Source organism: Daucus carota, chromosome 3 (assembly GCF_001625215.2).
Source record: "Daucus carota subsp. sativus chromosome 3, DH1 v3.0, whole genome shotgun sequence".
NCBI classification, from domain to species: domain Eukaryota; kingdom Viridiplantae; phylum Streptophyta; class Magnoliopsida; order Apiales; family Apiaceae; genus Daucus; species Daucus carota.
In genome coordinates, this window is record NC_030383.2 from 4,881,009 (window position 1) to 4,907,952 (window position 26,944).

The 26,944-nt window shown below is 33.3% G+C and overlaps 3 protein-coding genes and 1 long non-coding RNA gene across 8 annotated transcripts; 2 read left to right on the forward strand and 2 right to left on the reverse strand.

The window, feature by feature from the left end:
• Positions 1 to 234: 234 nt before the first annotated feature.
• Positions 235 to 5,038, reverse strand: LOC108214491 (serine/threonine-protein kinase D6PK). Its single transcript, XM_017386501.2, has 3 exons — positions 4,857 to 5,038; positions 1,537 to 3,508; positions 235 to 1,299 (listed from the first exon to the last, which is right to left on the reverse strand). The coding sequence occupies exons 2-3, from the start codon at positions 3,291 to 3,293 to the stop codon at positions 453 to 455; spliced, it is 2,604 nt and encodes an 867-aa protein (XP_017241990.1). The 5' UTR covers positions 3,294 to 3,508; positions 4,857 to 5,038; the 3' UTR covers positions 235 to 452.
• A 746-nt stretch (positions 5,039 to 5,784) lies between these two features.
• On the reverse strand, positions 5,785 to 9,264 carry LOC135151229 (uncharacterized). The gene is made up of 4 exons (XM_064089031.1): positions 8,286 to 9,264; positions 7,968 to 8,193; positions 6,746 to 7,886; positions 5,785 to 6,136 (listed from the first exon to the last, which is right to left on the reverse strand). Exons 1-3 carry the CDS (start codon positions 8,742 to 8,744, stop codon positions 7,414 to 7,416), a joined length of 1,158 nt encoding a protein of 385 aa, XP_063945101.1. The 5' UTR covers positions 8,745 to 9,264; the 3' UTR covers positions 5,785 to 6,136; positions 6,746 to 7,413.
• A 5,080-nt stretch (positions 9,265 to 14,344) lies between these two features.
• On the forward strand, positions 14,345 to 17,800 carry LOC108213469 (uncharacterized). 4 transcript variants are annotated; one of them, XR_010290565.1, is made up of 4 exons: positions 14,345 to 15,630; positions 15,709 to 15,758; positions 16,073 to 16,397; positions 17,533 to 17,800. It is a non-coding gene; the product is annotated as an uncharacterized LOC108213469 (long non-coding RNA). The 4 variants fall into 4 exon arrangements; XR_010290564.1 differs by lacking the exon at positions 17,533 to 17,800 and adding an exon at positions 17,255 to 17,289; XR_010290566.1 differs by lacking the exon at positions 17,533 to 17,800 and adding an exon at positions 16,778 to 17,245.
• A 1,128-nt stretch (positions 17,801 to 18,928) lies between these two features.
• LOC108213446 (monodehydroascorbate reductase 1, peroxisomal) lies at positions 18,929 to 23,426 on the forward strand. 2 transcript variants are annotated; one of them, XM_017385240.2, is made up of 10 exons: positions 18,929 to 19,051; positions 19,639 to 19,710; positions 20,273 to 20,324; positions 20,875 to 20,955; positions 21,084 to 21,202; positions 21,292 to 21,511; positions 21,614 to 21,732; positions 21,881 to 22,006; positions 22,500 to 22,640; positions 22,950 to 23,426. In XM_017385240.2, the coding sequence occupies exons 1-10, from the start codon at positions 19,001 to 19,003 to the stop codon at positions 23,289 to 23,291; spliced, it is 1,323 nt and encodes a 440-aa protein (XP_017240729.1). In that variant the 5' UTR covers positions 18,929 to 19,000; the 3' UTR covers positions 23,292 to 23,426. The 2 variants fall into 2 exon arrangements, with proteins under 2 accessions (XP_017240729.1, XP_063946829.1); XM_064090759.1 differs by lacking the exons at positions 18,929 to 19,051; positions 19,639 to 19,710; positions 20,273 to 20,324 and adding an exon at positions 20,337 to 20,789.
• The last annotated feature ends 3,518 nt before the right edge of the window (positions 23,427 to 26,944 follow it).

Sequence of the window (26,944 nt, forward strand, 5' to 3'; positions counted from 1 at the left end):
TTTTCAAGAATCGTTAAAAGAAGTAAAACATTTTAGACTATTATAACTTACGTCTCATGTATAATTGTTTGTAAGATACATTGTTACGTGCTATTGATATTTTAAACAAGCGTTGTTGTGATTTTTGAAATGTATCTTGGACCAGTAAAAACAAGTATACATATTAAGATTTAATATATAATTATAAAAACAAGTATACATATTAAGATTTAATATATAATTATACTCCCCAAATTAAACGATTTAAGTGCCTCTTAATTTGAATATCATCCAGAAATTCAAAATGTTTATTTTACAAGTGGTGCCAAAACCATGGATAACAACAGTATTTCAGCAACATTGATTTTCCAGATCATAGACGAGACCAGCTCATCCTCTCACCCAAATTTACATTATAAGCCTAAGACTAATAACTAGTATTACACTAGCACCGTAAGAAGTGATGATTATTGCTAGAACGACTCAAAGTTCTCTAACTCCAGATTCTCACCTGTAGCTCCAAGTTGATTAGCCCCCTTTCCGGCACGAAGAATTTTCGGAAGTGACTCATAAGGCTCTGGTACTTCAGGCGGAACTGCACATCGAATCAACGCCCAGTTAAGGCCTTCAAAGAAGGGGTGCTGCTTGATTTCAGCAGCACCTCTTGAATATCCCAAACGGTATTCAGGTTCCTTCACCAATAGCCCTCTGATGAGATCCCTTGCCTGAAAACTCACAATAGGGGTGTCTGGAAATTGCAGGTTCTGCAATACCACATTTGCTAATGTTTCTTCATTTCCTATGCCTTTAAAGGGTGTCTTCCCATACAGAAGCTCGTAAAGAAATACGCCAAACGTCCACCAATCAACAGCGCTTCCATGACCTTCTCCTTTGATAATCTCTGGAGCAAGATATTCATGTGTACCAACAAAAGAATTGGATCGAGCCTCTGTTGGTTCAGCCACGAGTACCGGTAATGATCTCATACGGATTGCATGATCAGTTTTTGCCTTCCTCAATTTTCCAGTAACAGGTAAAATCCTAGGGCTGAAGCATGAGAGTTGACAAGAGGGCTTCATGCAGAAAGGATCTATGCACTTGGATCCCGCACAAGGACCAGATACCCGTGGAGGTTCTGTGACCAAAGAATATGATTTCAGGAGCATAGGGTTTACGGAACACCTAAGAGAAAGGTCAAAATCGGAAAGCATGATGTGCCCATCTTCTCGAACCAGAATGTTCTCTGGTTTTAAATCTCGGTATACAATGCCAAGCATGTGCAAGTATTCAAGGGCAAGGAGGACTTCAGCAACATAAAATCTATATATCCAAGAAAAGAAATTAGTTTGTGAAGAAACACCAAACATATTAAAGTAAAGGAGTTATTCCATCTCAAAAGTAAACAGCAATTTGAAAAATAATATTCTGAGCATGAGATATGAGATATACCATGTTCTAATTTTAAGTTTCATAATATCTTCTCTTACTGGCCTTTTATGCATAGTTCTAGGTTTTTAAGAGAGACAGTGGCATAGATGTACCATGAAAGGTTCATACCTTGCAGCTTCTTCAGGAAAGTATCTGCAGGGTTGCTTCTGTCGGAGTACATGCAGATCTCCGCCTGGACAATACTCCAAAACTAGACATGACAAATTATCTGAAATGAATTGTGCATATAATGTAGGCAGAAAAGGATGATCCAGGATTCGCAGTATTTCTCTCTCAGTTTGGGCCCTTGGCATCTTCTTCCTTTTCGCCAAAAACTCATTGTCCATTACCTTTATGGCAAATAGGCAGTTTGTCTCAATCAGTTCAGCAAGATATACAGTACCAATATCTCCACCACCAAGCTTCTTTAAAAGATTGAAATGTCCCAGTCCTAGAAATCCATACTGCTTCATAACATGCCGGACGGCTTCCCACCTCGAGACCTTTGACATATGGGGTCTGTTACCAAAACTAGATCCACTAAGATAACTCTCCTCACTAAGACTAGTGCTACTACTGAACTCGCCAATGCTACTCTTTGAGCTTTGAGAAAATTCCCCTTTGTCTCTAGATCTCGAGTTCTTGTTACTCTTGGAAACAACAGCACAGCTATTCAAACTGAAGTTCGTTTTGCTTGCTGCATTGTTCATGTTGTTAGAGCTGCTTTCAGAACTAACACATAAAGTGCTAGGTATTGGGTAATCTTTCTCGGGCTCTTTCTTTGGATCTACCAGTGAACATTGACATTTCTCGCAAACTAATTTGCTTGGCCTGATATCCAAGTCGTAATTTACATCATAATGTGCATTAGATGTTGATTTCTGCTTTGGCTTCTTCAAAGCAAAAGTCTTTTTTCTAATAACTGGTTTAAATGCACGTGAAACATATTTTGTTGACTTCCCCAACTTAATGCCACTTACTTTATTAGATGAGGGACGAACAGTTTGAAACTTGCCCTTTTGTCTTACCTTTGGTGCAGCTTTGGCAGATAACTTGGTCAGCTTAGACATATTCTCCTCAACATCCTTTTTCAGCTTAGCAGAGGCTGAGATAATCCTACTCTGCTTTAACAATATTTCACTTGTACTATTACTGCTGACTTCTTCATGTACAGGCTCTACCTTTGCGGATTTGTTCCCACCTTCCATTGATGCAGATACAGCCTCAATTTCCCCAAGGGTAGACACCTTTTTCTTTGCTGTCAATGGAAGAGCTGATTGAGAAGACAAATGGGATCTGTAATCAGATGACTGCAACTTGAACTCCTGAAGTCTCTGAGGCTCTTTTGCCCATGAACCTACTGTCATTACTTCAGGTAGTTGAGATATTTCATAATCTTTACCTTCAGATCTGGAAAGACCTGATCCACCAGTTTCAAACAAAAGAGACCTATATGGACTATTCCCGTTTCCACTTCCTGACATTGCGGGAGACCCCGGTGACTTTGATAACCGCCTCACTGCCATTTCTGATGCCTGAGAAATGCATAGTCCTCTTAAGGCCTGCTTTAGAGACACTGGTTCAGAAAACCCAATTCCAGATGTGGATGTACTCACCCTCATTGGTTTTTTCAAATCCTTCTTACTAGGTACTGCTGAAGCTAATTTATTGACGGGACTCTCGCCCTTTGACGAAGTTTTGATGATGAGTGCTTCAAATAGCTTATTGATGTCATCTTCTATAGGGCTAACACGGCCTTGTCTCAACATAGGAGGTTTCTTGGGTTTGCTCTGTGCATTTGACTGACGGATTCCTTGAATATATTGATGTGGGTAATGTTCCTCATCTAATTCAACAATCTCACCAGTACCAGAAAAAGACGCCATTGCTTATGAGGTTGAAACCAACAACTAAGTCACATGGAACTGATAGACCTGTAACTTTTCAAAAGCATTATTTCCCGGAACCCTTATACGATTTTTCAGTTTCAGGTTTCCATGTGCACATTCTGAAGCTTAGCTGCCTTATACAAAATTAAACTCCTTGCAGCCAACCAATGCTTCCAGTTACTTGTCTTAATTCAAATGTATAAATTCTCGGTCTGAAATAACCAGGAAACGTAAGTTAAACTTCCAATTTCATCAGGAAAAGCTAAATAATCAGGAAGTCCTATTAAAAATAAAAAAACTAAGATTGTGTTTGGGAACATGTAATTTATTTCAAAATTTGGAATTCAAATGACATGATTTGAGCTGTCATTTCAAATTCTCAACTTTATACTAGTATTCGAATGTGAAATCCAAATCCAATTTTTTTTTGTGAATCCAAACATGTCATTTGCTCAAATCCAAAATTTTAAATAAGCTCCCAAACAGGCCATAAATATATTTGAAGCTTCATCAACCTCCCAAAACAAAATATAATGCTAAATGCTAATACGGGTTCCTCATACATATGATTGTATGAGGCCTTCTTTTTCCTTCTAATTTATAACCATAATCAGTTCGACAACTAAAGGAGAAGAAAGATAGGCTTCCACAAAAAGTACTCAGTCCTCTGATACTTGCACCCACTGGGGGACTTTATTTGTATGCTTCAATGTCAACTACACGGAAAAATATTATCTGAGCTAAACAAAATCAGTTAATAAAATTTTGGACAAGTAGGAGGAGTTCATCTACTCTCTTCGTATTGTCTCTTTTATCCTCATTGATCGTCAATTATAAAACAAACTTGTTTCGAAATCCATTAACCCTTATACCTCCTTAAGTAATAAACAAGAGAAAACCAATATTATATGCAAATTCAATGAAAATGAAAGGAATGGAAAGATGTTGAGAAAAAAATAAAACAGTATACCTGTCACCTTCGAACAGATCCTTCTTTTCATTGTATTATATACAAATCTATCCTTCATACTTTTATTATAATACAAATCTATCCTTCTTTTCATTTTGTTATAATTAAATCCACACGAATAACTTATAAACCCACGAAACAAGAACAAGTATATTGAATGGTCCCCTACAAGCCATTTTAGACTACAAATTCTTCGATCCAGCAACAAATCACCGGCCACATTAGTACAAATCTCCGGTTACAACTCATTCTAGTTTTCTAGCTAAAATGGTATGTGCTTAAACACACACACAGACATACAGTAAGAAAAAAAATTTAAAAGATAACTTTACTTTCTGATGTTCACTTTCAATAGCCTAGCATAGCAGTAGCAAACAGAATATCCAAAGTAATGTAAAGATTTGCAGAAATGCACATATAATTATTCAGATTAGCTAATAAAATACAAAGATCATTCAACAGATTATAGCTAAGCTGACTCAAACAGCTTGATGTTAAAAGTTTAAAAGGGGTGATTGAAATAAGCACAGTAGGCAGATAGATTCAGAAATGAGCATAAATAGAGTGAGATTTGAACAATATGTACTTACACAACAAAGATTGAGCTGGAGAGATCTGAAAATATGTTCGGCGGAGAGAGGGAGAGAGAGATTTGTATTATGAAACCCTAACGGTGTTCTGCAAGAATAATGTATCGAGAGAGAGAGAGATTGGGGATTGGGGAGAGAGGAGAGAGGTTAATGTGTAGATACATGCACTTGTATCTATCTATCGTTGCTGTTGAGTTACAGTACTTCGTTTGTATTTTGAAACAGGGCCCACACGGTGGTAAAGTAATGTGTCGCACGTCAGAACATTGGTAGCAGTAATTTGTTGTTTCTTTAAGTTCATTTTGTTTGAAATTTTTGTAATCAACCCCCTTTAGTGAAGGTAGTATAAACCATAAAGACTTGTTAGTTTTCAATTTTGTCTTAAAGCAGTTTATTTATGGTTCCTGTTTATCTAGGTTAAAAGTTGTTCCAAAATTAGTAGGAAAAATTGTAATCTGATATTAAAACAAGAAAAAAGTTCCTTCATGATGACGGTTTTATAGTAATTTTCCACAAATCACGTAGTATATTTTTTGTTGTCATTGATGCTTCTCGTGATTTTTTTATGTTCAAGGGTTTATATAATAAATAAATTAAGGGGCCGTTTGGATTCACATATTTCATTTCAAATAATGAATTTTAATTCCTAGATTTCAAATCCAGAATTTCAAATTCAAATATCATGTTTGGTAAGTACAAGAATTTCAAATTCCAATGGTGTTTGGGAATTACTACAATTTCATTTGAAAATTCAAATTAAAAATACATCAAATTAGTACTATTCAATGAAATAGTCTTTTACACAATTTTAAAAATACGCCTAAATACTATGAGTCACTAATAAGCAACATGATCCAGCTTCGCTTTTTCTCATTATCCGGCAAATTTTTAAGCATTTCAAACTCATCAACTTTGTCATTCACGAATCTCTTGACAGCCCTCATAGCTTGATCATCCGTAATACCAATAACTTCAGATACGACCTCATATATTTCTTTGCACGTGGGTCTTGGAGGCTCTTTTGCTTTGCTCACATATTCTTTAAATGACTCTGCGAAACTGGTAACAGCATCAGCTAAACGATCTCTTTTCTGTCTCTTGTTTGATTCTCCCGAACCCGTCTCAGCAGTGCTAATGTCATTTTCTAGCTCCATGGCAGTAGCTGACTCCTCAAACTGCTCTGCACCATCACCAGTGGCTCTATCGGAGGCAAATAAAGTACATATGTCATCCCAATTCTGAATGCACTTGTTCTGGTATGCAGAAGCATCTGGACATCCCTGTCCAAGTTCAGAGTTGATCTATATTAGATTTTTAACACTGATATACACCAAAAGAAAGACAAGTTCTGGGAAACAATTTATAACAGTGAGAGTGGCTAACTGGCTACCTGATCTTAAAAGAGTACGTAAATGACAGAACTGATCTTAGTAGTATTTGAACTACTGATATAGCCCGGGAATGCAGAGATAGAAATAGAGCACACAAACAGAAATTAGCAAAATTTACACTGCAGTTTTGCTGCAGAGGAAACTCATTTCCTAGAATCAACATAAATACTTCATCGTTTTAAGCTTCAGGGGTCAGGACTAATCAATACTGATCTGGCTCATGTACTTGCACATTAAATAGTGACATCAATATTGATTTAACACGGGAAGGAAGTCGATAAAAAAGAATTATTCAGTATGTAACTGAACCCAAAGTTCTGCTTATTAAACTGTAAAGCCAAAAGAGACTAAAGAATACCTATATATATATATATATATATATATATATATATATATATATATATATGTATTCTGATGACATTAACAGTACTCATAGATGACCCGCTGTTACACATAAAATCAGATGTAAAAATATTTAATAAGGAAAAATTAATTTACCTCACAATAAGCTTTCCATTCTACAAGATCTTCTATCGGTATTACTAGCATCTTCTTTTCTTCGTCTCAATTGAATTTGGTATAATTTCGAATATCAGAAATCACACCATAATGTTTCTTCCCAATCTTAATCCGGTGCTTCACATGTTCCACAGTAACTAATATACTCTTTTCAATCCGCAGCTTATCAACCACAGCCTGGTAAGCTTGACTTTTAAAATTTCCGTCACCCTTATTTCCTTCATTAATTTGATCATACAGTGTTGATGTTAATATGCTGTCCATCTCAGGGGTCCATGCTAAATATCCCCTTTTCTGAGCAGGTACGGTTGGCTGATCAGCTGGTGGAGCCATAGGCTGTTTTCCTTGTCTTCGGGACCTAGAAAAGAAAAGCAGAGACATTTATAATCAATCAACCATTGCAACCTGCAAAAGAAAAACAGAACCCTATGCAGCTAACAGGAGATCAATAATCAACCACCAGAAATAGTGATCCAAAACACTAACAGAATCAGCCAAAAGTCAGCCAAGTAAAAACAGTGAATTCAATAATCAACATGAAATTAACAAGTTGGATCCAAGAATTAACAAAAATTGCCAAGTTTGTAACTAAAATTCCAGAGTATACTACAGAACATATTGCTGATTAGATAAAACTGATAAAACATTTATATAGCTCTAGTCCGTCCAACATATTCTTCAAACATTTTCTTTGCAAGATCATCTCTAAATTCGTTCCATTCGTTTGTTGATCTAGCGGTGGATATGTAATCATCTTCGTCATCTTCCACATCAATTCCTTCCATCCTATCCAAGTCTCTTTCTACTTCTTGCATAAAGACTCTTTCTTCCATTTTTTCCTCCCTCAAAAAGTTATGGAGAATAAAACATGCATTAATGATTCTAACTTGAATTTTTTTTGGATAAAAGCTAGCATCTCTCAATATAGCCCAACGCTTCTTCAACAATCCAAAAGCCCTCTCAATGGTATTGCGAGCGGACGAGTGTCTCAAGTTGAAAAGCTCTTTGTGATTAGTAGGAGTGTTTCCTCGCCACAAATTCAAATGGTATCGAGTCCCCTTATAAGGAGATAGGAATCCTTCGCTGTTAGTAAAGCCCAAATCCACAAGAAAATACTTTTCTGCATCATGTAAGTTAAGCATTTTAATAATTAAGTGTTGAGAAGTGGTAGACCAAAATTAAAGAATGAGCAAATTCTTACTTCTAGGCACTTTCAAGCCATTAGATCTACGGAGGGCATCACGAAGAACACGAGGATCCGATGCTGATCCTTCCCAACCAGGCAAGACATATGTAAAACACAAGTCTGGATCACACGTGGCTAGAACATTAGTGCTAATATCCCCTTTTCTATCTCTATAGCGAGGCCGATCCTCAACAGGGACAGTCATTTTGATGTGTGTCCCATCAAGGGCTCCAACAGCACCCTAAATATATGTTTAGTTCTTGTTCAATAATATATTTCTTATGATTTTAACTACATAATTAGCAATTGAATTTGAATTTGCTTTTATATTACCTCAAACCACTTCCATTGGTTATCATGGACATAACTAGTGGCATGGTCTACTTTTCTTATGTAATCCTTCCCCAACTTGAGTACTGATCCAAGTACTATATGAAATTGTCGACTCACTGTCTCTCCAGAACGTGCAAACACAGCTTGTATAGTTCTATTTTTCAAATCATGTGCTAGAGTGTGAAGAAACAATGCGACAACTTCTTTCACAGTGACATGTTTCGTAGTTACTAATCCGCCTTTAGTTTCCAAAAGATGACATAACTTCTCGAATCGTCGTATATCAAGACGCAATTGTTCACGACAAATTCTATCAATCTTTAATGTATTCATCCAAGTAGCTCTAATTTGAGAGCGATCATAATTATTCCAAGTCAACCCCTTCGACCTATGATTCTTACCGTAACAAGCTGCCACTACTACGTGAATGAAACCTATAACTAACATTACAAACTCCATTTCCTCATCCTCCCTTGAACGCTTTTGTGAAACATTCGAGACATTTAAATTTCTGTGATTCAGTTGGGGGAAAAATATACAATTATCAACATAATCACTATTAAGTTACGAATTTCTAATATATACAAAAACAAGAGCAGAATTAAACATCTGTAAATTAATAAACAGTAGTGTTCGGAATTCTTACCCATGAGATGAATGAGCTGACTTACCCCTTGAACTGCAACATAAAACCAACGAAAATGAGAAACTTGCTGATAGGATCTCATCTGTGCGAAAGTTTTGAATCAATTGAGTGTTAAACATACCTCATTAGAGTAATCAGAGCGAGAATGGACGAGGAGAGCGATGGGGGATCGAGAGGGAGGAGGAGAGCGAGAGCACGCGAGCAGAGAGACGCGAGAGAGATGCGAGAGTCCCAGCGAGAGCAGAGAGACTCGCGAGAGAGAGGTTTCGAGAGGGTTTCCTATGGGCTTTCTGTTATTTCAAATGACACCAAATAAAAAGTTATTTCCAAATGCTATACTAGTATACTGGGCTTGTATTTTAATTAGCTGAGATTTGGGCCAAATCCAAATTCAAATATTTTATTTATCCAAACAAGGTATTTGGTTCAAATTCAGCATTTCAAATGAAATGCTCCTATCCAAACAGGCCATAAGGTGGAATAATAAATACTAGAAAGTACTATAAGTAAATTCTTTCATTGAAGAGTAATGTTTTTTTGATATATAACTAATAATTGCATAAATCTATGGGCCATCACTAAGCTTCATATGAACTACATATTAAACCAGTGGTAGGACTTGGGAGTATCTATTATTCTTTTAGTTGAAATATAAAAGTTAGTGCATAAATTAGCTTTTCTGAAAGACTCTTGAATAATATTGAGTTGGGACGATCTTGTCTTCATACTTCTTATCGGCCTTCGAGCTTTGTTTTTAGAAATAAATTAATTATATTTAAAATATATATATATATATAGAGTTAAGTTCAATGGAGACCACATTTTTTCTGAAGACTTGGAGACCACATATGTTCTGCAAGTAAAATATTTCATAAAAACATTGCAAAACGTATAATTTTACAAATCATGTTCTCCGAAATCATTATTACATTTAAAATCTTGAATATCATATAAGTTTTACATGTAGAACATTACAAAATGTTTTGTTCTATGAAATATGTTTAATTTGCAGAACATTTGTTCAACTTGCAAAACATGCATTATCTACTTATTAAACATTGATGATCTTCAACAATTTTAATGAATACATGATATTTGTAGAACATATTTTACAAAATAATGTATTTTACAGTGTTTTGATTGCAGAATATACGTGGTCTCCGAGGTCTCCGATAAAAATGCGGTCTCCATAGAACTTTCCTCTATATATATATATATATATATAATTTTTTAATAAGTTATGACTTATTTTTCTAAATAATGAATACTAAATACATATTAAATATGTTATATAGATATATATAATATTATATAGATTAAAGATATAATTATCCTACATGAAAATTTTAAAAATGTTAAAAGGGTACCATTACTTTAATTAAATTATTTTGAGGTAAATCGTATATCGTAATTATGAGTATTAAGTTGTTTATCCCCTCGATTGTATATTATTTTCTTACATAGTGCTATTTTTAACTTCTATAATTACTCAAATGTTGATTATAAATATTAAAATTGTTTATTTTGTAGTTTTCAATTCAAATTTTGAAAAAAATAATAACAAATCACTGGGTATTTTAGCATACCATAATTTTATGTTGAAAAAGATTAAAAGAACGTTCTTGTATTAACATTAAACCGTACGAGACGACCAGTGTTCCAATTACCGGACAAATGAGTTGGTTGGGAAACAAAATAATAAATCACATGTTGCTCGCACGTTATCATTTTTCCTATTCGAGACCAATAATTAAACTGTAAAGCAGAAACGGTAAAGAAAACAAAAGAACAGACCACGGTAATTTGTACATTAGGTGTGACAATGGAAGATCATCTCCCCTGGTTTTAAATCATTTTAAAAAAACAATATAATTACTCGATAACTAGTGATTAACGATAATTGTTAGTGAATATAATTAATAATTTTAACTAATTGAATGCAGTGGTTGGATTTGGCTAGCATATTAAATTAATTGTTTATATAATTTTTTTTACTAAATAACCGATTGGTTAGTGTTTTACTCTCATTGTTCCTCTCATTTCTTGACACTTTTTTAAGACGCGAATAAAATATAATTTCATAAATATTTCTTGTATAATAATTTAGATATATATTTATTCAGCAAAAAAATTACAAATAATTTATCAAACTATATTTTTTTGATTATTTTTTACCATTTTTCACAACGCCTGACACGGAACTAGTGATGTTCGAACCAGAGGCGGATGGGGCAAGAGTGGTCATCCGACCCCCTTAAATTATTTTTTTTACTAAAATAAATTTTTTAATTGTTTATAAATTAAAAATGATCCTCTTGAATAATTTTTTATAAAAATTGCCCCTTAACATTTTCTGATGTCAAAATTTTTTCAGAGTGTGAAAGACAGACTCATGATCTTGTAATTAAACATTATTCTAATATATTTATTTGCTATTTTGCTTCTATGTGTTAATTTAGTTGCAAATTTTTTTTCCCGACCCCCCTTTTATCGAACCTGGATCCGTCATTGGTTCGAATCCGGGATCTTTTGGATCAACGCAAGGTCCTGTTTATACTGAGACAGCTCTCCATTATCATTTAATTAATTTGTAAATATTAATTTTTAAGCGAAGCAACAAATTTAAAATATGTTAAACGTGAAATGCTACCACTATCAACACGTTTATGAAACGCAAAGCGAGTATCAAAGGTACTGTTAACAATAATTTTGGAGGTTTTTCCCCAAAGTGGGGGTTCTTAATCTTGCTGAAACGCTGAACTACATAAGATACAAATGTTATGCTTCCTCGTCAAATTTCTATCTTATTGAAGTTATAGAATTTTAGATCAATTATCTAAGGTACACATGGACTACCGCTTCCGATTGTATTAAGAGTTTGTCTGGGCTGTGTCTAAGAGGATATGTAAACATTGAAATTTATGAATTTGATGTATCTAAGAGTCGTTTTGATTTTTCTTTCCACGTAATTTGAGGTGTAAAAAAACATACTTCTACATATTATTTTTTAAAATTTCTTTTTCTAAATATAAGTTTAACATTTATATTTTAATTTAGAAAAAAAAATTGAAAAATAATATGTAGAAGCCTGGTTTTTTTACACCTCAAATTACGTGTAAAAAGTCAAAAACAACTTTTATTATAGGACAGAGGAGGAAGTATATTAACCGATGTAGTTGTAAAAATACAAGATATCCATTGTTATTAGGTAGTACTCTAAGTGAAATCAAAACAAAGCCATTGTATTAATATACATCTCCAGGATCCTCTGCGGCGCAAATTTCCTGAGCAAGGTAAAGAGCAAAGACTCCCATGTCACCTCAATGTTCAATCATTAAATGAACAAATTTGTGCTGTTTGCCTCTCGACTTCTAAGCAATTCTAAGAGGGGTGTATTGGATTGAGATTTTAAAGCATTTTTTTGCATTCATGAAATCCGAGGGTATTCGATTGGGATTGTTTGAAATCCATTAAAATCTTGAGGTATTCAATTGGGATTTCAAATTATGCTACAAAATCTGGTGGTATTCAATTGGGATTTTAAATTATGCTTTAAAATCCGATGGTATTCAATTGAGATTGTTTAAAATTCATTAAAATCTGATGGTATTCAAATGCTGATGGATTTTTTTTCATTTCATAAAATGGTGGATTTTGTGGCATTCTTCAGTGTATTTTAAGTTTTTTGAAATCCCACCAAAATCAATGGGATTTTGAAGCATTGTGCTTAAATCCTATAAACTCTGCGACATTTGATTAACAATTTGCACAAAATCAAAATCACATACAATCCATTAAAATCCATAGACTAAAAACAATCCATTAAAATCCCAATCGAATACACCCCGTAAATCTAAATTGATAACTGCACATAATACTCCCTTCCTAGATTGTCATTTGTCGGTAGACCTGTACACAGGAGTAATATATTACGGGATGGAATGTCCCAACCTCCTAGGCCTAGGGATAATTTAAGTAGTACTCCCTCCGTCCCACCCAATTCTTTACATTGGGTTTGGGCACGGAGGTTAAGAAATATGTATAAAGTAGTGGAAAAGAGAAAGAAAAGTGGATGAAGTGGTGGGACCCATTGGTTTTTAATATATAAAAGGGAGATAGTGGAGTAAAAGTAGTGTGAAAAGGAAGAAAAAATGAGAAAGTGGTGGGACCCATTACCTATTTTAGGAAAGTTTTGTAATGTAAAGAAATGAGTGGGACGGCTTAAAAAGGAAACTGTAAAGAATCTGCTGGGACGGAGGGAGTACTACATTCGTTAAGGGAGACTTGATTGCCTAAACTCAATGCATCGGCAATTTTGTGGGGAAGGAGTCGATGGTAGATGGTACTGGATGGTAGTTGGTTTAATCACGTAAATTCGGTTTTCATGTCTGTCTTGAGCCTTCCTCTCCGATTATAAAGACAACAATTAAGGCGTGGACATCGTGGCAATGACATTTCTTGATTAAAAGGTGAATTAAAATTTTAGTATATTATCTTTTGAAAAATGATATGTATTTCAATATTTTGTTTCCAAATTTGTATGACAATAATCAATAATAATGAATTTTCCTATATACACATAATCCATCCGATTGGAATCATTCATTTATTTATTATGCCGTTTGAGAAAAAAATGAAACAAGATTTGAGATACATAACATTATTCTTATTTTTTTAATATATAATACAAATATTATTTTAGAAAAAATCATGTAATCTTAATGCAATATTAAATTTAAGTTTTTCACGGTAAAGATTAATGTTAATACTTGAAAATTAAACACAAATATTATCAAAACCTTTAAATAAATAAATGACATGTGTCTGTCTTTAGACATGTTATTTGTATGTAATTATGCTTAATAATAGATAAATTTATTATTTATACATAATCAAAATACTTAGAAGCGTGTGCTAAAATCTCTAATAAATATGCGTCGAGAAAAAAGAATCTCACAAATATATGAAACAGAGTGGATGGAATAAATTTTTTCGGCCAAATCACTGAAAAGAAAGAAATTTTTAGACTTCGTCGGGGCACATCAAAACATCAACAATGCAAGCCTATTTTATGGATCGAGACTCGAGAACAGGAACGAGAAACCTGGACAACTCTATTTATGCATCGGGTGAAACTTGTTAGAAGTGGGCACTAGGCAGCCCACCCGGATGGCAAACCATTTACATGCCTTTGGTTTATTTGCTACGGGGCATGGTTGGGATCATTTTCATTGAAGTTTTCATCCTTATTTAAATCTATTTGACAATAAGGGCTTGATAATTAATTATTAGTGAAGTAAATTAATATTTAATTGTTAATTAAATAATTGAAGTATTTTTTTATTTAATTAGTTATTTTTCCTAAAACAATTTAGCAAATAGTTATTTCCTTAATTTTAAAACATATTTATGTAAAAGCAATTCAATTCTCTCCCTAAATTAGCAGCGAGATATGAAAACAAACAGAGGATTGGTATCTTACTTTGTGGGTATGGTATGACCTGGCATTATTTTTAATTTTTCTTTCTATATGTCGACATTCTGGATTTTATTTTATTGCATATCCTCTGTTTCTTTTCAAATTTAGAAAATTTGATTTTTCTATATTTGTATATTATTTTAGTATGCATATTATAAGGGTTTTTCATTGGAGGATGCATCTGACTATCATCTGTCTATACAATTATATATGTGGTTAGTTTTTGAATTTGGATTTGATTTACAGGAATTTTATAGAAAAAAATACATTTACTCTCTCTATGAATATTTTTTAGAACTTAATACACTTTTGAATTTACACATATTTTCCATCGACTTTAATGCATAAAGCTTTTGGAGGTTATGGAGCACTGAATGTCTTTGCCAGACCTAGAATCCCAGTCCCGTATCCATTACTTGATGGAGATTTTAGTTTAGTTATTGGTAATTGGCACACAAGCGGTCACAAGGTGAGAAACATATATGACTTTCCAATACTTATTTTGTTATTTTAATGTCAGGCTTGGTTATTTTAAGATCTTTTGAATGGCTTTTCCAAATTTTAATTGTTTCAATCAAGTAATAATTTCATTGTCAATATACTCCTAATTCCTGCTAGCTTTCTCTTCCAATATTTATTTCGACTTCTCTTAAGAATGTGATTCAGCTGATAATACTGCAGCTTAAGCTGATGTGGCTGGTGTTTTAAGCCTGTGATTCTGCAGAGGGAATAAAAGAACCAATTGAGGCTGTTGCAGTTTTTGCAAATTCTGTTGACAGATTTTTCAAAGGCAGGCAGGGGTTTCAGCCTTCAAGCACGCAAATTCTGCTCCATATTACTATTGAGTTCATGTGCCATTTTTGATCTACTCTATGTCATGTTATAATCATTCTTTATATCATAGTGTTTGGGATACTAGACGGTAACTTTTTAGTAGGAACTCTGATAAAAATATAGACAATTTTGATGGGTCTAAAGCTGGCTCAAGTTTGAATCTTTGTGATGAACTGTCAGATTATGTGGCAAAAGCTAATTTAATGGATACATATTACATATTGTCGATCTGAACTGACATGACTTTCATCATCAGGAATAGAATCAAACAGCGGAAGAACTCTTGGCAGGATGGAGTTCTGGTGACAAATTCCCTATTCCAAATTCTAATTATGCATACAAGTTTCAGACCAAAGATCAGATCAATATGAAAATGGATGGAATAGGTTTGTTTAAAACTTTATAGCGTATATGTTCTCTTTGTCATTTACACACATTACTTTATGTTTCTCTGGTATCTACAGGCTAGAAATAAACCCCACATGGTCATGCATCTCCTTTGTCGACGAAAAAGGTACAATGTTATAATATTGCCAATACATGTTTCTGCCATTCAAAGTGTTATAAAATGCCATGCATATAGTATTTCTAATGATCAAGTTAATTTCTTAGATACTTCTTAGCAGATACTCCTTACTCCAGTGTTGTGCAGTCATCTGAAACTACTCTTTATAAAATTAAAAAAATATCAGCATAATTATATATAGAGAGTATATCAATGTGTTGCTTAGTGTTGTTATTTTCCAGTATACTCTTCAATTCTGTTGTTTTTATCATGCCGGTATTTGTATTCAAAGATGTGACTATTGCATCAATTATATGCTGCAGAATTTATTTTTTTGACTGCTGCACATCACCCGATTAGAGAAATTCTGAAGAAGTAGAGAAACTAAGGGACTATAGTCGAGCTCCAGTTTACTACTGACATCTCGAAACATTTTTGAGTAACTAAGGGAATATAGTCGAGCTCCAGTTTACTACTGACATCGGTCATATAGCTGACGTCTGACGACCATGAACCGAAAAGAGCACTTATGAGTATTTGGGTTTTGACTGAATCCCAAAACAACATGGTACGGGAACCTGGTAGATGTAAGAGAATTCTCTGGTGGAGGTCAGGATCTGTATATACGAGTTGATCGTGACGAGTTAGGTATGTAGTTATTGTTTTAAGGCTATGCAAAGAATTTTTCATACTTCGATTGAATTTCTCCTTTTATTCTAGACATATATTTGAGCCACATGCAACTTCAATAGTCACGCATTATATATTTGAACACCCAACGCAAGTTTCATGTGATTTTCCGGAACCATTTATAATATATAGAATGGAGTTGACTCTTATTTGTATGGAGTTTGATACTTCCCGAGCATCCACGTTGTGACCTAACAAATCACATTTAAAACATAATGTTCTTAAACAATTGTTATCTTGATGTTAATTTTGTGCTGTACAAAGATGCATTTAGTGAAAAGAACTTTGTCTGGCAAGGTTTTGACCATCTGGCTGATACTTATCTTCCTGAAATGAAGCTTGGCTGGAACAAGAAGACTGGAAAAAAAAATAAGTTTATGACTTCTTGGAAGAGAAATATATCAGAAATATTTCCAAACTTTGATACAATGACGCGAGTTACATTTTTACAATTACGCGAGTTACATTTTTTTTGTGTCTCATGTGATTGAAGAATTTAAGTAACATCTATTAGTGTAATATTTAATCTATTATGATTATCTTAATTTCTATAGTGGTGATCAGCTTAATGAAGCACTCACTACAAATGCAAGTCGTAGTGCAGACTGCAGAGATCTCATAATTGATAGAGTTCTTGGGATCTCATAATTGGGCCCCATGGTTGGGTCTAAATTAATATATATTTGACCTTAACTTTATCTTATATTCCTGTTTTTAGTTTGTGTAAAATTTTCCATTATCCATTCTTTAGTTTGTGTATAATTTTGTTTGTCTTATTTTCAAAGAGAATAAAAAAAATTATGATATTTTCGCAGGTTTCTTTGTTGTACATTTATAAGCTCTTCTACATATTACTATATATGCTTCCAGAATGTGTTGCTAATAGTATTGGCGACAAAAGCCTGTGCATAAGCATTGAATCCTTTGCTTACGGCGTATCTGAGGTAGTATATGAATGGAGAATGATGCATGTCATTTGATTCTAGCATTTGTTCTGTGTTTATAATTCCAAGTATTAAGGTCAATTTGATTGTTGAAGTAGAAAAAGTGATGTTCAAAGGAAACATGGTTCTTGACATGCTATATCATATAGGACAATGAAGAAAAGTTTGGGAATAGGAAATATTTGATGCAGATGGGTTAATTACATTGAGAGTGTCAGTATTGTGAAAATCGCTGTCAATGACCCATCTGCATCAATTAAGTGTTGAAGAAAAGTTATTGAGTCTATATAGAAGATTGTGGACTCTAAGTTTCTTATCATTCTTCGAGTGGATGGTTAAAATGGAGGAAGTTGCATAAGGCAGAGTTTGATCAGACAATTATGCTGTTTTGGGAGATTTAGTTTATTGGTTAAAATTTATAATACTCCATTCATTCTATCAAGTTTCCTGTTTGAATGTTGGCTCTCTCATATCTTTCAAAATTTTAGTGCCATTTTATGATATAAATACTAATCACTCAATACTTTTTTTCCACTTTTTTATTGTATTAATTAAATATTTATTGTTTCCACAATTTTACCTAAAGGGTGGACAAAAGAATAAATCACAGAAACAAATATTATAGAATATAAAAAAGAGAAAAAAGACTAAAAATTCTGAAAAAAAAGATATACAAAAGTCTCAAATAGGCCTGACAAAAAAAATCTCAAAAAGGAAACATATATTATTTTGAACAAGAAAAAGATATAATAAATATAAATGTTTTTATAGAATTATAAAGTTATTGGACATAAAAAGGTGAACACACAAAAATATAAATATAAAAAAAAGAAAAAAAATATAAACTGTCACGTGTTTCTTCGTTTCTTCTTGATATTTTTCCAATCGTTTTTGCATTTCAATAAGGCCAAGATTGTTTGGATTATTGCTTCCAGTAGTCACATGAACAAAATTTTCATTGTTTTTATTATTGATGCGTGTTTAAGGATTTTCGACAAAGTTTGTTTCAGAAAATATTTTTACTGTTTGCTATACATTGTTCTATCCTAAATGTAATGATATGTGGAGATCACAATATTTTGAGTCATATTCATTTCATGTTTAAAAATTAAATTTTTGCAGGTTGTTATGCTAAATAGTTTGTAATTGTGATACGCGTTTAAATATTAATTATCTACGAGTTATTATGAGAAGTAATTTTTAATCGTAATATCCACCAGTGATATATTTTTTTATCACCATCGAAAACCGGTTGAAATTTATTGGAACATCAATAATTTCCGTGTGCGAAGCACGGGCAAAAAGCTAGTTCTGAATAGAATTTTTAAAACTAAATCTTTTTAATCTGTCAAACAAAAAACTGTATAATTTATTTGGACAAAATATAGCAGTACCTACCAAATTTCTGATTTTTTTCATAAAACTCTAACAAAACGTGAATGTAACATGAAAATTGTCCAATCAGCGACGTGTAAGGCTCCCATTGAGCGTCATAATTCACTGTCCACCAAATCCCATAATACCAGCACCTCATCATCTTTCACCATTTTTTACACGCCTTGCATTCTCTACCTACAATAACAAACAATAATTAAATATTTCACGATCCATACCACAATGGAGGAAAAGTCGTTCAAATATGTCATCATCGGTGGTGGCGTTTCCGCCGTAAGTATATATACTCACACATTTGTGAATACCTTTCTTTTTAATTTGTTGTCACGCTTAATTTTTCTGTACCGATGAAACATTCTGTTATTAGATTTCGGATCCATACTAAATGTATTTATTAAATATTGATCGGTGTCACGGTATTACACGCTCTGTTTTATGCTCGAATTGAGCGAGACAGAGAGAATATATAACCCTGGGTCATTTTGGTATATGTCATTAGTCTGCATTGTTATCTAGACGTTTTCGGTTTATTAGGAAACGATACAATTTGCTTGAAGCATCATTTTGAGGGCGGCCAGATTGTTTTTGACAAGACAACACTTGCTTAACTTAATACAGTACATTGATTAACTTAGTAAGAACACTGAACTTACGGTTTTAACATAGGATCTTTCTAATTTGTGCCTACGAACAACTAATTTTTATTGAGTTGGAGATTTTTGTGCATGCAGAGCCATAAGTATTAATATTATATGAGCCAATAGAAATCTACCGCCTAACTGAAAAGTGGTTCTTTCAGTTTAACATAAGTAAGCTCTGTACTCGAGAATCCTGAATTGATTGCTTGTTATGTGATTAAGGGTTACGCTGCCAGAGAGTTTGTGAACCAAGGAGTTAAGCATGGTGAGCTCGCAATCATCTCTAAAGAGGCGGTGAGATATTCTACTTTGTCTCGCTAATCATTAGTGGAATTTCCTAAGTTAGTTGTAAGAATTTCTTTGAATATTTTTTGTAAAATAATACTCCCTCCGTCCCTCGGGGATGTATACGTTTGGAATGGACACGGAGACTAAGAAAAGTGTATAAAGTAGTGTAAAGTAATGAGAAAGAGAAAGAAAAGTAGGTAAAGTGGTGGGACTCATGAATATTTAATTAATAGATTTGAAAAAGTAGATGGAAGCAGTGGGTGGGTGGGATTTTTATATTATAAAAGTTTACTATTTCGAGAAAGTTTTGAAATGTATAAAATTGAATGGGACATCCCAAAAAGGAAAGTGTATAGAAATCAGAGGGACGGAGGGAGTAAGGTTGTGGCAATGAGTTCTTGTAACTGATCCTTGCTACTTTGCAATCGAGGCCAAGTAAAATCGAGTTGATATGCTTAGATATGTGAACACTGAACAGGATACATGACTTATGGCATTTGTTCTCTGTTGAACTGTAATATTTACTGCTGAATTCTCGTGGCAATTTGGTTTACTTCTATCCTTCCAGGTGGCTCCATATGAACGTCCTGCACTTAGTAAGGGATACATGTTTCCAGAGGGTAAGTAACACTTTACTAGTGTCGATGTGTAGAAATTACAGTTTTTGAGCTGCAGCTATTTGTACATCCCATCAAATTGTTTGGTTATGTCATATTTAACAATAATTTTAATTCACAAGTATATGGGGAGGGGGGCAACTATGGATTCAGAATCATGACCTTGTTGTGGATGATAGGGGTAGTGGCTGTCACCAAATCCTTCTTCCCGATCTCTTAATATTTACTTTCTTCGGGGCCGTTTGAGTTAACTTATAAGCCAGATCAAGTCGGCCAGATAAGTGGTACCCAAACATGCATATGGTTAATAGATACTACTATAAGTTACTATCTATCCGCTCATACTTTTTGTTTTCTTTATATGTTACTCATGTGTATTAGTTTTACTTCTTTTCATGCAAGTAAAACATGATATTGTTTGTGTACTATCTCACTCCTATGGAGACTTAGTGACTTGCTACAACATAAGTAAGTATCTGTAGTTATGAAAAATTTCTAGAAGCTGTTTGGTTTCTTGGTTTTGACTTTGTAAGATGTGTTTACCTTTCGACAGGAGCTGCCAGGCTTCCTGGATTCCACACCTGTGTCGGAAGTGGAGGAGAGAAACTGCTTCCCGAGTGGTATACTGATAAAGGTATATGATCAGAGGGAAAAGATATAGACAGGATGTGATGCTTGTATATTTTATCAGATTTCCTTTTTAAGAGCTATTAGCAGATCAATATTTCCTCAATAATAAGTGGAAAAAATAAATTCTTACAGGGATAACTTTAATTCTTAGCACGGAGATAGTTAAAGCTGACCTTGCTTCAAAAACTTTGGTCAGTGCAGACAGAGAAACCTTTAAATATGAGATTCTCGTAATAGCCACAGGTTCCACAGTAAGGATCAGTTCCCTATCAATTTTGTGATACATAATTTATATATTTACTTGTTATCTTCAACCTCATATCGATCATAATATTTGTAGGTACTGAGATTGACAGATTTTGGCGTACAAGGGGCTGATTCTAAAAACATATTATACCTGAGAGAAATTAACGATGCTGATAAGATAGTTGAAGTAACTAAGGCTAAGAAAAAAGGAAAGGTTGTTATTGTCGGCGGAGGATACATTGGTCTTGAGCTCAGTGCAGTCATGAAGCTTAATCATATGGACGTTACGATGGTTTACCCAGAATCATGGTGCAGTAAGTGGAGAATATAGACTTTATATTTTCCATAGTTACATTGCACTGTAGTTTGACTGTGAGTAGACCTTTAATTGATGTCCTGCTGATTAATACTTGCAGTGCCTCGGCTTTTCACTGCTGACATTGCTTCATTCTATGAGGAATATTATACAAATAAGGGAGTCCATATCATCAAAGGAACAGTAGCTGTTGGATTTAACATTAATGATCACAGGGAGGTATGTAAGCACTTTTGGGCGAAGGTTTTTCAATCAACTAGCCTTTGACAATCTCAGCATTGCTGTTTTATTTTTATCTTGTATATTTCAATTTTAGTTAACTGATTGTTGGGATTTTTTATAACTTTTATTTCCACCCCTAAATTAGGTGAAGGCAGTTAAACTTAAGGATGGTAGGGTGCTGGAAGCGGACATTGTTGTTGTAGGTGTTGGGGCAAGGCCACTTATGGCTCTCTTCAAGGGGCAAGTTGAAGAGGATAAAGGTGGAATTAAGGTTTGTGCATCTACTTGTTTGAAGATTAGCATAATTCCCCTGTATATACTATTTAGTGCTAGCCTACTGCAGTGTATTGGTCTCTAAATGTAAACGTGCGTCTTGCTTGCATATATCTGCTGCAAGAATCCTTTAGATTGTGCATTCCAGTCCATGCCCTTCAGTCACCGTTCTTGACAGTGACTCTCCTGTCATTGACTTCAGACTTTTGTATCACACTACATATTATTTGTTGAATAGCGACGATTAGATTTAGCATGTCATAACACTATAACACTGTAGGTTAAATTTCATGAGAACTTCACTGGTTTATGGACTTTCTCTTCTACCTTTTGAGATTTCATGGTTGACATATGACAACTCTAATTAAGCATCATTCTGGGATAGTTGCCTGTTTTTTATTTCTGTGCTTTGGCTTGTCAGACTGACAGATTCTTATATTGAGCCTTTGTTTGTGATTATGAAGTTTAGTATTTGGCCTTTATCATTACAGACCGATTCTTTCTTCAAGACAAGTGTTGATGGTGTATATGCTGTTGGTGATGTTGCAACATTCCCTATGAAAATGTACAATGACATCAGAAGGGTTGAACATGTTGATCATGCCCGTAAATCGGCTGAACAGGCAGTTAAGGTTGGTGCTTTCTTAGCGCTACTTTAAAATTTGAATGATTAGGATGCATGTGGGCGTGTAGGCACCATTTTGGAATAGCTTGTGCAATAAATAGACGTTTCTACAATATTTTGATGATTTTTGTAAATGTTGCCGGATATAGATTTCTTTTTTGGAATGGCTTTGCAATATTTTTTTTATTTACTAAATAATGGCTTTGCAGTTATTGTTGCTCCTAGTTTAAACAACTTTCAGTTTGCATTGGTAGCTTTGTTGAGATAAGAAACAATTCTGTTGCTTGAACTAATTTGTGCTACCATATTGTTATAGGCAATTTACGCAAGCCAACAGGGAAAAACGATTGATGAATATGACTACCTTCCATTCTTCTACTCGCGGTCTTTCGACCTCACTTGGCAATTCTATGGTGACAATGTTGGTGATGCTGTGATTTTTGGCAACAAGAATCCAATATCACAAAATCCCAAGTTTGGGGCCTACTGGGTTAAAGATGGAAAGGTAGTGGGTACATTCCTTGAGGGAGGTTCTCCCGAAGAGAACAAGGCTATCGCCAGGGTGGCGAGAGCACGACCTGCAGCTGATGATCTTGATGCATTGGCAAAGACCGGCCTCGAGTTTGCTTTGATGAATTTGAATGCATCGGCAAATTAGAACTTCTAGTGGGTGCAAAATTTACTAAAATTCTTTAACCTCATTGGTTTCCAAATATTTTAAACACTGTTTTTAGATTTGATTGGTTCAGGAAGACGTGCAATGCTTACTCGTATGTTTTCTAGTACTTTAAAATGGCTTTGCAGGCATCATTCGGGACTAGATGTGTCGGGACAATAGATGATAAACCAATTTTTCGGACTATTTAATCGCGCTTTCCTTCTTTAATTGTACAAGGTAGGAATCTATATGTTTGGAAACTTCTTACTGATATAAAAATTGAACAATAGCCATCTTAAAACAAATCGAGCTAATGATATCTTTTTTACCCTTTTAATACAAATAGTAGTTTAGTTTGATTTTATGAGGGGTAGCTATATAAAAGTATTCAAATAAACACCTCAATAAATGTAAAAATTGGTTTGTGTGCATCTCTCTAAAAAAATGCAGGTAAAATGGGACAGAGGGAGTACTATTACACCCACTACTTTCCTCTACTATCTCAAATCTATTATTAAATATTGATAGGTCCCACCACTTTACTCACTTTTCATCTAACTTTACTCATTTTTTATACATTGTCTTGGTCTCCGTGTCCCCCTTCAATGTAAACAATCGAGGGGACGGAGGGAGTACTTATTAAAAATGATGGACCCTACATATATAAAAACTCCACCAATCTAAATAAGCTAAATATATCAAATTTAGCTCTTAATATGTGTTCATGCGCGCACACACCAGCCAAACACTTTCACAAATTACTTCTATCCATCCAAGTTCCCCAGCAAAAATCACTACTATTTCCGCCGATAGGGTTACTCGTTAGTTGTTACTATATCCAAGCTGTAATCCTTCTGTTCAATTTAATGGTTTGCAGACTACTAGCATATATATATATATATATAGGGGAGGGTTCTGGTACAAACTTACAAACTTTTTTTGTTCAACACATATATAACTTGAGTTCAACATTTTTTCAACATTTTTTGTTGAACATTGATTAAAATAGTGGTGGATAAGTACATAAACCAATTTTTAAATGTAAGAACTAAGGTAAACATGTTATATAACTAATATTTATGTTTCTAGACCCTACCCAAACCCCAGAGGTATAGTTTAAACATCTTTTTAGATATATTCAACACAATGATAATTAGTGTTCAACACCCGATGTTGAACCCCAGTTATAAATGTGTTGAAAACGCGATTTATTTATGCGTTATTTTTAAAAATTGTGATGTTTTTTGACGAATTTTCAACATGGATACTTTATATAACTAAGGATTAACACGATGGGAGAATAAAAAATAGGGATAGGATCAAATAAAAACTTTTTTAAGTTACAAACTTACAAACTTTTTTTTATTCTCCCATCGTGTTAATCCTTAGTTATATAAAGTATCCATGTTGAAAATTCGTCAAAAAACATCACAATTTTTAAAAATAACGCATAAATAAATCGCGTTTTCAACACATTTATAACTGGGGTTCAACATCGGGTGTTGAACACTAATTATCATTGTGTTGAATATATCTAAAAAGATGTTTAAACTATACCTCTGGGGTTTGGGTAGGGTCTAGAAACATAAATATTAGTTATATAACATGTTTACCTTAGTTCTTACATTTAAAAATTGGTTTATGTACTTATCCACCACTATTTTAATCAATGTTCAACAAAAAATGTTGAAAAAATGTTGAACTCAAGTTATATATGCATTGAACAAAAAAAGTTTGTAAGTTTGTAAGTTTGTACCAGAACCCTCCCATATATATATATATATATATATATATATATATATATATAGGGGCGGGTTCTGGTACAAACTTACAAACTTTCTGCGTTCAACACATATATAATTTGAGTTCAACATTTTTTCTAACATATTTTGTTGAACATCGATTAAAATTTGTGTTGGAGAAGTACATAACCTAATTTTTCAATGTAAGAACTAAGTTAAATGTATTATATAACTAATATTTATAATTCTAGACCCTACCCCCACCCCAGAGGTATAGTTTAAGCATCTTTATAGATATATTCAACATAATGATAATAAGTGTTCTACACCCGATGTTGAACCCCAGTTACAATTAAATGTGTTGAAATAGCGATCTATTTATGCGATATTTTTAAAAATTGTGATGTTTTTTCAAGAATTTTCAATGCAGATACTTTCTATAATTAAAAATCAACATGATCGGAGAATAAAAAAAAGTTTGTAAGTTTGTAACTTAAAAAAGTTTTTATTTGATCCTATCACTATATATATATATATATATATATATATATATATATATATATATATATGTATATGTATATATATATATATATGTATATATATATATATATATGATTTTCCTTCAATTAAAATTTTATGGTTATGTTAATTCAGATCGAGGACACCGTTATGGGCATAGCTTGCATTTATATATTACTAGCCTTTAACCCGTGCGAAGCACGGGCGGATATATAGTTCGTAATTTATTATTTATAATTTAAATTTTAACATCATTTTATTAGTATTTTAGTATTAATGGATTGAATTTTAATTAAATTACATTATTCAACTGACTATATTTTCTCCCGATTACTTAAAAATGGACAAACCCTAATATATATATATATATATATATATATATATATATATATATATATATTAGGATTTTAGTACATTTAATCCGAATTTAGTACAGATTTAGAAATAAAAAATCAAAAAATTCTAATCTTTTCCAAACATAGCCGATCGTGTAATACCTTTGAAAGATTCAGTAATCTAATCAATCAAATTTGAACATAATTTTGTGATCTTGGTTTTTCTGACAACAAAAACTTTTAATATTAGATCTACAAAGGGTTATGTAATGGTTATATTGAAATAGAACACGTTAAAGTTAAAAAGAGTTATATGAAGGTTCTTGTTAAAAAAAAAGATATTCAAAATTGTATATTTATAATTTTATTTATAACATCATTATAAATTTTTTAATGAAATATTATATGATAATGTATTGTTATGAGTGTTTTTAGTATTTGAAACTGTTTATAATATTAATAGACTCCATATTTGTAGACTTATAGTACCAAAAGGAGAGTACCAAACCAAAAATTATAACTAAAACCTTAGACTACAAATTATACGCATGTTGGCTTATTATAGTATAATATAGATGAGGAGTGGTGGAAAGCTGAAGCTGATCAACCTTTTTCTACTCGTAAGATGCTTCACTCTTGCAGTCAATTACTACCCCCAAAGTATGCAAAATTTTAATTTAATAATTAGCAACAACGGAATAGAAGTGCTATTCCATCATTTATTCATGATGTCTACCTATTTCTAATCAATGGTTTATTCTGGTCAATAGATATATAAGTCGAACTGAGAGCATCTCCAAGAGCCTCTTAGTTGGCTTCTAAATATAATATAAACAATATAGCTCTTACTAATTTAGTACAAATTTAAGAGTGTAAACTCTAAGAGCAAGTCCAATAGGTTACCTATCTCATTACTTATTAATAATATAAAATAATGAATCATAGTGAGTCTTAGTGATTTAGGTAATCTACTTTTAGTGTCAACTCCAATAGCAATCCCTATATTTGTTCTCCTAAAATTATTTTAATAATAAATTTGGGAGAGAGAATGGGAAAG